Genomic DNA, 13,925 nt, shown 5'->3' with positions numbered 1-13,925 from the left:
AGCTTTGGATGGATTGTGATGAAATGTGGTTCAGACCTTCATGTTCCCCTCAGGATGACCTCTAATAACTTTGGTGATCCTCTGACTTTTCATCAGTCTGTTAATGTGTCCAACACTCATTGGTTTGTGACCTGCAGAACATTCCCATCAGCCTCAGCTGTAGCTGTGGTGATCATGGTAAACACACCTGCTAAACCTCATCATCATTAGCATTATCACTGTGAGTGTGTTAGCATGCTGATGTTAGCCTTTAGCTCAAAGCAGTGCTGTAAGTCTGTGTCTCCCGTGAATCCCCTTTCCATTCCACATTTTACTTTTCTCAGCTATTGCACAGACTTGCATTTAAATGAATATTGAACAGATGAAATGTTAACTTAACTACAGAATATACCATAGTAGGATCCTTCTAACCTGCTGCTCCAGTGCTGTGATGATTATTGTGCAGTATAGATGAACACTTCTGTCCTTCCTCCACATCTTTGCTCCTCCACGCTGCCCTCTGCAGGTGTTTGAGGGGACGTCAGGTATCGATGCCAAGAAGACCAGCTGTGAGTTTACAGGAGACATCTTGCGGACACCTGTCTCTGAGGACATGTTGGGTACGACACACAACACAATAAATATGTCACATTCATTTAGGTGCAAACTGAGGCGACTTCAGCGCTGCAGCTTTATATAGACTCATGTTTACAAGTGAAAGTTAGTTTGCTTTGTAGAGTAATGAGTAGAGTAGGCCTGAATGTATGTTTATCTGGAGTGTTGGTGTGTGTGTCTGCAGGTCGTGTGTTTAATGGATCTGGTAAACCTATCGACAGAGGACCAGCAGTCATGGCTGAAGACTTCTTGGACATCATGGGTACATTGACTGCTTCTCACATGGGCATGCTCTGACTTTAATGAAGCAGCAGGAAATATTCGGTTTGCATGAGCAGCAACTAGTAAGGTGAGGCCGATATTTGCTACATGGAAGTAGGGCTGTAACCAGTGGTGGAAAGTAACTAAGTACATTTACTCAAGTACTGCACGTGAAGTGCAACTTTGAGGTACTTGTAAGCTCGACACACAGCGAGTACAAACAGCACAGCCTGCTAACATACAATCAAGGATCTTTAATTCATTATTTATTATCTTCTTCGGGGCTCATGAAAGCATGCAAGTACAAACACACAGTCTGCGTCGTGAACACATGCAGGGATTTTGGTATCTGTATGATTCTAAGAATTGTTCTCATATTGTAGGTCAGCCTATTAACCCTCAGTGTCGTATCTACCCTGAGGAGATGATCCAGACCGGCATATCTGCTATCGATGGCATGAACAGCATCGCCAGAGGGCAGAAAATACCCATCTTCTCTGCAGCAGGGCTACCACACAATGAGGTACACACACACACACAAAACCACACACACACACATATAATCTACATAATACATGGAAACACACAGGTACACATGCAGACACACACAAGCACAACACTGTTTTAAAGTGGAAGGAAGTCTGTTAACTTCCTGACCGATATGTTCGATGTGTGCTGGATCCTCAGGACTGAATCTTAATTACGTTTGATGAATTACTTCCCTTTAATTTGGTAGATTAAATTAAATTAAAGTAGAGGTAGAGTTTTTTCTTTAAGTGTGGCTAAAGAAGATTAAATTACTTTGTTCAGATGTTGTTAAAGAGTGCAAGACTTTTATTATGTCCTCCGTGTTTCTCTTCCTACTCTCTTCCCTCGGTTCATCAGATCGCAGCTCAGATCTGTCGGCAGGCCGGTTTGGTAAAGAAGTCCAAGGACGTGATGGACTACAGTGAGGACAACTTCGCCATCGTATTTGCAGCCATGGGGGTGAGAACTTTAGATTCTTCTTCGCTTGCAAAAATTCAAAGACACTGTGAAGGGGAGTGAGCTCTAAGAGCAACTTAACACCCAGTTTTAGCTTGAGCACGCCTCCGTCACAGGATCAAAAAATGCATTCAAACCCAGACCCGCACTCAGTCAGACTGTTGCTCCAGGGTCCCCTTTGTTGGTCAAAGTTCACTAAAGTCGAATTTGACAAGAAACTGCAGATTAAAGGCCAAGTTATACTTCTGTCCTCAATTCTTAGGAGCGGCAGTAGCTCAGTCCATAAGGACTTGGCTTAAGATGTGCCAGTTCACCTCCTGGGCCCTGCCGAAGGAGGCCTTGAGTAAGCCCCTGAACCTCCAACCACTCGGGGCGCTGTACTTTGTGGCAGCTCCATCGCTCTGACATCTCTCCATGTGTTGTGGCATGTGTATAAGGTCCCGTTTGTCTATTTGTGTATTTTGGACTTGTGTGTATAAAAACAATATTAACTAACAACACAGTAAAAAAACATTGAATTTTCCCTCGCGTGATTAAAAAGTACGTCGTCTTCTACGCCGTTACGCTACATTTTTGGGAGGTCCGCGTCTATGGCGTAGGGTATGTGGCTACGCGTAGAATTCGCATACAAGTATAAATTGGCCTTAACTTCCACTAACTACACCAATTCCATTGGAATAAACGGCTGTAAATGTTTAAAGTACTGGTGGCCTTTAAGTTCATCAGTGGACACAAACACGACTCCAATGTGGCCAATGTCATGGACAGTGAGTGGAAAAACTATTTGATCCCCTGCTGATTTTGTATGTTTGCTCAATGATCAGTCTATAATTTTAATGGCAGGTTTATTTGAACAGTGAGAGACAGAATAACAACAAAAAAAGTCTGTAAAAAATGTTATAAATTGATTAGTAGAAGTATTTGACCTCTCTGCAAAACATGACTTAGTACTTGGTGGCAAAACCACTGTTGGCAATCACAGAGGTCAGATGTTTCTTGTAGTTGGCCACCAGGTTTGAACACATCTCAGGAGGGATGTTGTCCCACTCCTCTTTGCAGATCTTCTGCAAATCATTCAGGTTTCGAGGCTGACGTTTGTCAACTCGAACCTTCAGCTCCCTCTGCAGATTTTCTATATGATTAAGGTCTGGAGACTGGCTTGGCCACTCCGGGACCTTAATGTGCTTCTTTTTGAGCCACTCCTTTGTTGCCTTGGCCGTGTTTTGGGTCATTGTCCTGCTGGATTACCCATCTACGACCCATTTTCAATGCCCTGGCTGAGGGAAGGAGGTTCTCCCCCAAGATTTGAGGGTACATGGCTCCGTCCATTGTCGCTTTGATGCGGTGAAGTTGTCCTGTCCCCTTAGCAGAAAAACACCCCCAAAGCATCATGTTTCCACCTCCATGTTTGACGGTGGAGATGGTGTTCTTGGGGTCACAGGCAGCGTTCCTCCTTCTCCAAACACGGCGAGTTGAGTTGATGCCAAAGAGCTCGATTTTGGTCTCATCTGACCGCAACACTTTCACCCAGTTCTCCTCTGAATCATTCAGATGTTCATCGGCAAACGTCAGACGGGCCTGTACATGTGCTTTCTTGAGCAGGGGGACCTTGGGGCGCTGCAGGATGTCAGTCCTTCACGGCGTAGTGTGTTACCGATTGTTTTCTTCGTGACTATGGTCCCAGCTGCCTTGAGATCATTGACAAGATCCTCCCGTGTAGTTCTGGACTGATTCCTCACTGTTCTCATGATCATTGCAACTCCACGAGGTGAGATCTTGCATGGAGCCCCAGACCGAGGGAGATTGACAGTTCTTTTGTTTCTTCCAACTGTTCATCACCTTCTCACCAAGCTGCTTGGCGATGGTCTTGTAGCCCATTCCAGCCTTGCGTAGGTCGACAATCTTGTCCCTGCCATCCTTGGACAGCTCTTGGGTCTTGGCCATGGTGGAGAGTTTGGAATCTGATTGATTGCTTCTGTGGACAGGTGTCTTTTATAGAGGTAACAAACATGATTAGGAGCACTCCCTTTAAGAGTGAGCTCCTAATCTCAGCTCGTTACCTGTATAAAAGACACCTGGGAGGCAGAAAACTTTCTGACTGAGAGGGGGTCAAATACTTATTTCACTCATTAAAATGCAAATCAATTTATAACATTTTTGACATGCGTTTTTCAGAATTGTTTTGTTGTTATTCTGTCTCTCACTGTTCAAATAAACCTGCCATTAAAATTATAGACTGATCATTTCTTTGTCAGTGAGCAAACGTACAAAATCAGCAGGGGATCAAATATTTCCCTCACTGTAGCTCAGTGTCTGGAAGTTGTAGGCACACTACAATGCCAGTCAGCTTTATGAAGGTGATCACAAGGGTTTACAGCTTGTTATTCTGCCCCCAAGTGGTGAAAACATTAATTAATGTAGCTTTAAAGATCAGCTTCCAGCAGCCTGGTTCATCAGATTGGTTCACAGAACTTGAGAAGTCGATTGGCATCATATTGGTGGATAATCTAAATAATATTGGGGTGTGTGACATTTATGAATGAAGACGCTTGGCAGGAATGATGGAGGTTCATGGAGGTTGACAGTGGGGAGAATATGAGTAAAAACATAAGCACCAAAGTTTCTCTTCTCTCTGCCACCAGGTGAACATGGAGACTGCCAGGTTCTTTAAGTCCGACTTTGAGGAGAACGGTTCCATGGATAACGTCTGTTTGTTCCTCAACCTGGCAAACGACCCCACGTATGATCTTTTACCCTTTTACTAAACTTTTTTTTTTTTTTTTTTTTACATGACTTGGAATAATTTGACTGATTGATTAAAACAAAACTAGAAACAGACGCTCAACCTGAATGTTATAATATAGTTGTAACCACACGCCTCCGTTTTCTGTAGCAAAATTAAATTCCCTCATTTTGTGGTTGTTGTTTTTTGTAATTATCTTTATCATTAGCTTAAAGAGATATGTTGATCTACTGAAAAGCACATTTTTGCGAGGTTTCGGTTCGATTCGGCACACACACCTTTATGCCTTGTAAAATCCAAGTGCTTTTACATATCAGCTTCAGATTTGGTACATTTGCTGACAAGAGGTGTGGGAACTTGAAAATGTTGTGAGTGTCTGAGGTTCACTGTAAGAAACAACAATTGCAAGTTCATTTTTCATCATTAAATTAAGCAATTTCAGTTGTAACATTTAATCGCCATTAACCAGGTTTCTGTTTCAGGTTTCATTAGGCTATATTAAAACTGGTGGAAATAGGCCAAAATTACTACTAATTACAAAAAGAGGTTAAATTGCCTTTTTCGTTGTAGCATTGAGCGAATCATCACTCCTCGTTTAGCGCTGACATCAGCAGAGTATCTGGCCTATCAGTGTGAGAAGCACGTCCTCGTCATCCTCACCGACATGAGCTCCTATGCGGAGGCTCTCCGAGAGGTCAGCCACAATTTCAGAGCATTTATTCAGAAATGACCTCAGGAAATTGGAAATAAATTGTGAATTTACTCACCCTCATCACCCTCAAACTGCGTCTCAGGTGTCTGCAGCCAGGGAGGAGGTGCCGGGCCGGCGAGGATTTCCTGGTTACATGTACACAGATTTGGCCACCATCTATGAGAGAGCTGGCAGAGTAGAAGGACGCAACGGCTCCATCACCCAAATCCCCATCCTCACCATGCCCAATGACGGTACACACATGTTCAGCCACAAGCTCCTAATGCTAATGACTACAGCGTTCTTACAGTGTGTTCTCGTGTCTCTCAGACATCACCCATCCTATTCCCGACCTGACTGGTTACATCACTGAGGGACAAATCTATGTGGACAGACAACTTCACAACAGACAGGTAAAGAAGAGCAGTGTCGCAGATTCATTTCTATCCTTTAGAACGAGTTCCCCTTTGACATCAGCAGAAACTCTACACATTACCGTGGCCCATTAATAAAACAAACAAAACAAAAAACTGGATTGTATCCACATGGTTGCATTTATTGGAGGCTTTGGCTAAAAGTGTCTAAATAGATGTAATGTAATATTCAAAAGTTATCTCATGTCACTTTTCATATAGAGCAGGTCTAGACCGTACTCTTTGTAGTATTATTTACAGAGACAACTCCCACCATGTGGAAAGGTCAGGTCAGAACTTCCAGTCAGACTCAGTGCATGAATCAAATGATTTTAGATTCAGCAAAATCAACTTATTGGTACTGGTTTATCTTGACTTGGACTTGGGATTTGAATTGTAAGATCTTGGTCTAGACTTGGGACTTCACATGTGACATGTTGGTCTTGACTTGGGACCTGATTTGAGACTAGGTGGTCTTGACTTGGGACCTGATTTGAGACTAGGTGGTCTTGACTTGAGACCTGATTTGAGACTAGGTGGTCTTGACTTGGGACCTGATTTGAGACTAGGTGGTCTTGACTTGGGACCTGATTTGAGACTAGGTGGTCTTGACTTGGGACCTGATTTGTGAAAAGGTGGTCTTGACTTGGGACCTGATTTGAGACTAGGTGGTCTTGACTTGAGACCTGATTTGAGACTAGGTGGTCTTGACTTGGGACCTGATTTGTGAAAAGGTGGTCTTGACTTGGGACCTGATTTGTGACTAGGTGGTCTTGACTTGGGACCTGATTTGAGACTAGGTGGTCTTGACTTGGGACCTGATTTGAGACTAGGTGGTCTTGACTTGAGACCTGATTTGAGACTAGGTGGTCTTGACTTGGGACCTGATTTGTGAAAAGGTGGTCTTGACTTGGGACCTGATTTGAGACTAGGTGGTCTTGACTTGGGACCTGATTTGAGACTAGGTGGTCTTGACTTGGGACCTGATTTGAGACTAGGTGGTCTTGACTTGGGACCTGATTTGAGACTAGGTGGTCTTGACTTGGGACCTGATTTGAGACTAGGTGGTCTTGACTTGAGACCTGATTTGAGACTAGGTGGTCTTGACTTGGGACCTGATTTGTGAAAAGGTGGTCTTGACTTGGGACCTGATTTGAGACTAGGTGGTCTTGACTTGGGACCTGATTTGAGACTAGGTGGTCTTGACTTGAGACCTGATTTGAGACTAGGTGGTCTTGACATGGGACCTGATTTGTGAAAAGGTGGTCTTGACTTGGGACCTGATTTGTGAAAAGGTGGTCTTGACATGGGACCTGATTTGAGACTAGGTGGTCTTGACTTGGGACCTGATTTGAGACTAGGTGGTCTTGACTTGAGACCTGATTTGAGACTAGGTGGTCTTGACTTGGGACCTGATTTGAGACTAGGTGGTCTTGACTTGGGACCTGATTTGAGACTAGGTGGTCTTGACTTGAGACCTGATTTGAGACTAGGTGGTCTTGACATGGGACCTGATTTGTGAAAAGGTGGTCTTGACTTGGGACCTGATTTGTGAAAAGGTGGTCTTGACATGGGACCTGATTTGAGACTAGGTGGTCTTGACTTGGGACCTGATTTGAGACTAGGTGGTCTTGACTTGGGACCTGATTTGAGACTAGGTGGTCTTGACTTGGGACCTGATTTGAGACTAGGTGGTCTTGACTTGGGACCTGATTTGAGACTAGGTGGTCTTGACTTGAGACCTGATTTGAGACTAGGTGGTCTTGACATGGGACCTGATTTGTGAAAAGGTGGTCTTGACTTGGGACCTGATTTGTGAAAAGGTGGTCTTGACATGGGACCTGATTTGAGACTAGGTGGTCTTGACTTGGGACCTGATTTGAGACTAGGTGGTCTTGACTTGAGACCTGATTTGAGACTAGGTGGTCTTGACTTGGGACCTGATTTGAGACTAGGTGGTCTTGACTTGGGACCTGATTTGAGACTAGGTGGTCTTGACTTGAGACCTGATTTGAGACTAGGTGGTCTTGACATGGGACCTGATTTGTGAAAAGGTGGTCTTGACTTGGGACCTGATTTGTGAAAAGGTGGTCTTGACATGGGACCTGATTTGAGACTAGGTGGTCTTGACTTGGGACCTGATTTGAGACTAGGTGGTCTTGACTTGAGACCTGATTTGAGACTAGGTGGTCTTGACTTGGGACCTGATTTGCGACTAGGTGGTCTTGACTTGGGACCTGATTTGAGACTTGCTGGTCTTGACATGGGAATTGATTTTGGTGTTTTTAGTCTTGACTTGGGACATGTTGGTCTTGACTTGGACTTGGGATTTAAATTTGGAAGATATTTGTCTAGTCTTGGGACTTTACATGTGATATGTTGGTCTTGATTTGCGACCTCAATTGTGACTTGCTGGTCTTGACTTGGGAATTGATTTTGGTGTTTTTAGACTTGACTTGGGACATGTTGGTCTTGACTTGGACTTGGGATTTAAATTTGGAAGATACACACGTGACATGTCGGTCTTGACTTGAGACCTGATTTGAGATTAGGTGGTCTTGACATGGGACCTGATTTGTGAAAAGGTGGTCTTGACTTGGGACCTGATTTGTGAAAAGGTGGTCTTGACATGGGACCTGATTTGAGACTAGGTGGTCTTGACTTGGGACCTGATTTGAGACTAGGTGGTCTTGACTTGAGACCTGATTTGAGACTAGGTGGTCTTGACTTGGGACCTGATTTGCGACTAGGTGGTCTTGACTTGGGACCTGATTTGCGACTAGGTGGTCTTGACTTGGGACCTGATTTGAGACTTGCTGGTCTTGACATGGGAATTGATTTTGGTGTTTTTAGTCTTGACTTGGGACATGTTGGTCTTGACTTGGACTTGGGATTTAAATTTGGAAGATATTTGTCTAGTCTTGGGACTTTACATGTGATATGTTGGTCTTGATTTGCGACCTCAATTGTGACTTGCTGGTCTTGACTTGGGAATTGATTTTGGTGTTTTTAGACTTGACTTGGGACATGTTGGTCTTGACTTGGACTTGGGATTTAAATTTGGAAGATACACACGTGACATGTCGGTCTTGACTTGGGACCTGACTTGTGACTTGCTGGTCTTGACTCTGGAATTGATTTTGGACTTATTAGTCTTGACTCAGGACATGTTGGTCTTGGGATTTGAATTGGAAGATATTGGTCTAGACTTGGGACTTGTTGTAAATTTGGCTGCGCCCTGGTGGTTTACCAGTGTGACAGCCACATTCTCTCTGAGCCGTCCATGTAAATTAGATTTACTGTCTGAGATTTGTTTTATATTCAACCATTTTGTTTCTGTGCATATGAAGCTGGTTCAGCAATCACTTCCAGAAAGTGTGGAGGTGTGATGGATTGTGACGCCTCTTTGTAATGTTTACGAATTAATCGACACATGACTGAACTTCATCTTACAAATGTCATGTCACCAAAAACAACCAGAGCATTTGAGCCACATTTTTTAATACATAGGCCTACACGACATGCTGCTAATCTGCCTTGTTGCTCTAACGAACAAACAACAGCCCTGACTGTCAGAGGCTCCTCGTGCAGATCTCTAACTTCCTCTGGAGCCTGGGCGGGCTGTGTGTGGGCAGCTGGTGACTCGTAGGATATAAAAGAGTCGATGAAGTTTCTTTCTTCTACCATCTCAGTGACCTTGTCTTTCCTTCCGCTGGTTTAGATTTATCCTCCCATCAACGTGCTGCCGTCTCTCTCTCGTCTGATGAAGTCTGCCATCGGGGAGGGAATGACCCGCAGAGACCACTCTGATGTTTCCAACCAGCTCGTAAGTTCATACACACACTTCCTGTTTCGATCTGAACACGCTTACCTTTGCCATTGCACTCTGAAAGTGTGTGTGTGTGCGCGTGTGTGTGTGTAGTATGCGTGTTATGCCATAGGGAAGGACGTCCAGGCCATGAAGGCAGTGGTGGGGGAGGAGGCTCTGACAGCTGATGACCTGCTCTATCTGGAGTTCCTGACCAAGTTTGAGAAAAACTTCATCTCCCAAGGTGCAGTGGGGCATAGAACTGAAACGATCAGTCAAGCAATTAATTAGACTATTTAATTTTAGATTTGAAAGTAATTGATTTAGCCCACTACATTTTATTTGGTATTGTTTGTAAATGTACGAGAGTAGCTTTACAACCTGTACAGCCTCTCCTGAAGAACGAAGATCCAGATCTAGGGACAACAGATGAAAAGGTGTATGTAGAGAACACACACTCTACCAGTTAAAGCAGATTCGAGGATCTATTGACAAGAGCAACGTGTTTCACTCAGCACTCATCTAAAGACTCATGCTTTCACTCGCACTTTTGATTACCATTTAAAAATCAATAAGCTGCAGTAATCGCAATACATTTCTTTTCAGTCCCCCTAATAATAAATAATAATAATAATATTAATAAACTGTATTTATATAGCACTTTTAAATCAAAGGTACAAAGTGCTTTACGTGGTTGAACGAGGATTAAAACACTTCAGGAAGCAATGAGGCCAATAAAATCAGACAATTAAAATAACACAAACAAAAAGATAAACTAAAATAAGATGAGATAAAAAATTTGGGTACTTTGGGAGGGTGGGTCTTCCGATCTGGTCACTGATAAGATAAAAACAACAACAATAATAATAAAACTGATAACACATATTGGGAATAAGTTTTGAGAAGTAATTTAATGCCGGGTGCAAACTAGAGGATTTTCAGATCTTAACAGATTTTATAAACAGACAGAATTAATGATGTTTAAAATTTTAATCTTAAGAACGCACACACCAGACGGTTCAGTCCAGATCCAGGATGACAAACTTGGCGTTTATACTAAAGGCTTTCAGAGATGCGGTTCTGGGGATACATGATGAAACGAAGACATAGACACAGACAGAAACAAACATGGAGGCAGGCTGTCGTCGTCAGCTGGTTGACCTTGCGTGTGTGCTGTGTTTTGCACAGAAAATAAAAAGAAGAGAATCAAACTGTGGATGAACTTCACTCTGAGAAGAGGGAATCAGCAGGTCTATACGTTTTATAGAGCAGAAACACAACACGCTGGGGACGGTTCCCGCTCAGCTTCCTCTCATTGGCTGTTGCGGGTTTCTGATCAGAGGCTCCCCGATTTTGGCGACCTCAAGATTATGTCTGTAATCCCCTCACACTACAGGATCATATGGGTTCAGAAGTCTAAATGTCTACATGTGATTCTGTGTCCAGGTGCCTACGAGAACAGGAGTGTGTTTGAGACTCTGGACATCGGATGGCAGCTCATGAGGATCTTCCCCAAGGAGATGCTGAAGAGGATCCCTCAGAGCACCTTAGCGGAGTTTTACCCCCGAGAAGCCAAACATTAACCAGACACACTCATCGGTATCTCCAGCAGTCCTGCCGCTTCCTTCCTGTTTCAGTGACGTGTCACTGCATACATACAGTATCGTGATGATGTGCTGCTGTAACTGTCTCGACGCTTGTGACGTTCACAACAAACCATTCCTGCTTAAACAACCAGAAACACACAGAGGGAAGTACTCCAACATACACAGAGGCTTGTATGAGTTTACAGTGTGAATGTGTAGAGGAAGAGAACAGTGTCTTCATGTCGTTAACGTGTGTGATAATGATGAGGATATTTTTATTAAGGTGTCATGACTGCAAGTAGCCAAGTCCAAAAATAAAGAAAATAATAATCATAACTTCTTCAGGTTTTCAGACCGTCGTGTAGACACAAGGATAAATTAAAAATCAGATGCTCCAATAATCCATCATGCCCTCTTAAAGTTTTGTTAAAGGAACAGGTCGCATTTTAGGTAATTCGCCATCTTGGTTTTTTTAGGAACCAGACACCTGACATAACCATATTTGGATGAGAGGGTGGCACTAGATAGCTTGGTTAGCAAGGTGCATCTGTAATTCATGTTAACTGTGATATTAGCTGTGATGCTAATTTTGGCTAGCTAAAAAAAACAGGCTTAAAACCAAACATACTTACCTGAAACCAGCGCAGGTTAAATGTACATAGAGCAGCAGATACAAGTTGTGCTTTCTGGTCTATGTTCCTCTAAATGGGACCATAATTTACTAAATGAACATCATGCTGTGTTGAAGAAGACTTGAAACTAGCGACTGAGACCATAAACTCATCAGGAAAGTGTTTACTGAGGGAATAAATCAGCTGAGAAGTAGAAACATTTTCTCATAGACTTCTACGCAATCTGACATCTTTTGCAGCCGGTGGAGTCGCCCCCTGCAGGCTGTTAGAGAGAACGCAGGTTTAAGGCACTTGAGCATTGGCTTCACTTTTCAGACCCGAAGGTTCCTGCTTAATAATAATCAGTGAGCTTTAGGTGTTGGTAGATGGATTTTGTTACCTTTGGACAGGACCAGGCTAGCTGTTTCCCCCTGTTTCCAGTCTTTATGCTAAGCTAACTGGATGCTACATACAGACATGAAAGTGGCATCAATCTGAAAATCTAACTCTCGGCAAGAAAGAAAAATCTTTTCTCCAAAATGTCAAACTGTTTCTTTAAAGGTACCATGTTGAGTTTTTTTACGACTAGTTGCACTATGGAGGAATGTTTTGACCAGCTTTTCATCAGCTTAGAGAAAGTTTTATAAGGACTTGCATTCAACATGTTGGTTTGAGGATTCACGCAATGCAATTTGTTTTGTTTGTTTACAAGAAAACTCCACAGTGCGCCTTTAACGTTAGTGTTTCGCTGTCCTCTCGGCTTGAAACCACTGCTGGCTGTGGTTGGGTGGGGTCAGAAGTGTTGCACCTGTAACCACACCCAACAGTGGAGTACACGTGTACGTCACTGCGGCAAGGTGAGCAGTTAAACCCCTGGAGGTCAACAGAAACACGATTTTCAAGGGATGTGAAGTGACTCTTTAAAATGCATATATGTCCTTAATTTTGATATTTTCAGAAACTTTTCTTCAAATTTTTCTAAAAGCTCACCTTTACCAGAAAGTATTCCTGTAGATATAGAGCACATCCGCCTCGTCAAGAACAGAGTAAAGCGGTTCAGCCCGTAGAGAACTGTGCGATGTACTCCAAAATAAACACCTCGCTATCTATTCTTGAAAGGCTAAAGTAAAGCGTTACCTGTTGAGTCAACATTTATCTGTGTAAACACGCTGCAGCTGCTGCATGAATAACAGCCTCATCTCCAAAGTTTGATGACAGGCGTGTGCGCTCATTAAACTGACGTCTTTCGGCTGTCGCGACCTTGCACACGATCGTGACACATGTACTGCCATGAGGTACGAGGCCTCGTTTGGAAGAATGCGATTTCTTTTATTTGACACTTTCCAAGAAAGCAATGTCTGTAGTGTGAGTGCCAGAAGATGAAGTTACATTAGAGCATTTTAACGTTGATGATATGTGAGGAAGATGTGTGGTTTAAAAGAAATGTCCCATCATTCCTTCCCTGCTTGATGTTGTTCTTAGATTAGCTTTGTTTTATGCTGTGTTGTTCAGTGATGATAGTGTTTCATGTTTTTATGTGTATTATCTTTAGGTTCTCTACTTGAACACATCAGCCTTGAAATATGTATACATTATGTATTTCTGTATGAACAGTGTGTGCATATTGGCTGGATGTATTAATCAGCTTGCATGCATTGACGTTGAATGTTTCCTGTTGGTGCCTCAAGTGTCATGAAATAAAAGCTGCTGTCTCTGATTATTATTATTATTATTGATGATCAGATGTGGTGTTTAATATTGTAATATGTTTTGTGTGAATCTGCTTCAAAATGCAGGATTGACAGGTTATTTATTTGACAAGATGCATTTAATATTCAATTATGAAATGCGTCTTGTCCATTATAAACAGGATCCATGTAACATCACAACCCTGTTTTTATAGAGCTTTCATTTGTGAGCCGCAATAATCAGTATTTTTAACCATGCAAGCAGCACAAATCTTTAATTGTCAATGTCGGTATGTTGTTCGTTCCTCTACTCAGGTCCAGACTGAAACATCTCAACAACTGTTGGATGGGTTGTGATGAAATGTGGTTCAGACCCCTCAGGATGAACTAACTCTGGTGATCCTCTGACTTTTCATCTATGTCATCTATGACCAAATAACTGCAGAACTAATGACATTCCCATCAGCCTCAGGACCTGCGTCAGGTGAAACTTTCATATGACTCTTAATTGCACTAGCTGTATAGCTGCCAGGTAGCTAACTTAGT

General features: G+C 42.9%; 1 protein-coding gene across 1 annotated transcript in view; it reads left to right on the top strand.

Annotated features, from left to right (window-relative positions):
* The window catches only part of atp6v1b2 (ATPase H+ transporting V1 subunit B2), a 15,799-nt gene extending 2,391 nt beyond the window's left edge, over window positions 1–13,408 (top strand). The window contains exons 4-14 of the mRNA XM_038732963.1: window positions 506–599; window positions 779–856; window positions 1,239–1,378; window positions 1,741–1,842; window positions 4,482–4,579; window positions 5,153–5,276; window positions 5,377–5,527; window positions 5,604–5,686; window positions 9,408–9,512; window positions 9,609–9,738; window positions 10,941–13,408. Of these exons, the coding sequence (XP_038588891.1) occupies window positions 506–599; window positions 779–856; window positions 1,239–1,378; window positions 1,741–1,842; window positions 4,482–4,579; window positions 5,153–5,276; window positions 5,377–5,527; window positions 5,604–5,686; window positions 9,408–9,512; window positions 9,609–9,738; window positions 10,941–11,077 (1,242 nt within the window). The 3' untranslated portion in view covers window positions 11,078–13,408. The remainder of the gene's footprint in view (window positions 1–505; window positions 600–778; window positions 857–1,238; window positions 1,379–1,740; window positions 1,843–4,481; window positions 4,580–5,152; window positions 5,277–5,376; window positions 5,528–5,603; window positions 5,687–9,407; window positions 9,513–9,608; window positions 9,739–10,940) is intronic.
* Window positions 13,409–13,925: the final 517 nt, after the last annotated feature.

The sequence above is a fragment of the Micropterus salmoides genome, unplaced genomic scaffold (genome assembly GCF_014851395.1).
Source record: "Micropterus salmoides isolate LMB-PRFRI ecotype aquatic unplaced genomic scaffold, ASM1485139v1 Ms_hic_scaffold_20, whole genome shotgun sequence".
NCBI classification, from domain to species: Eukaryota; Metazoa; Chordata; class Actinopteri; order Centrarchiformes; family Centrarchidae; genus Micropterus; species Micropterus salmoides.
The sequence above is the reverse complement of the archived record's forward strand: the minus strand, read 5'-3'. Positions and strand labels throughout refer to the sequence as shown.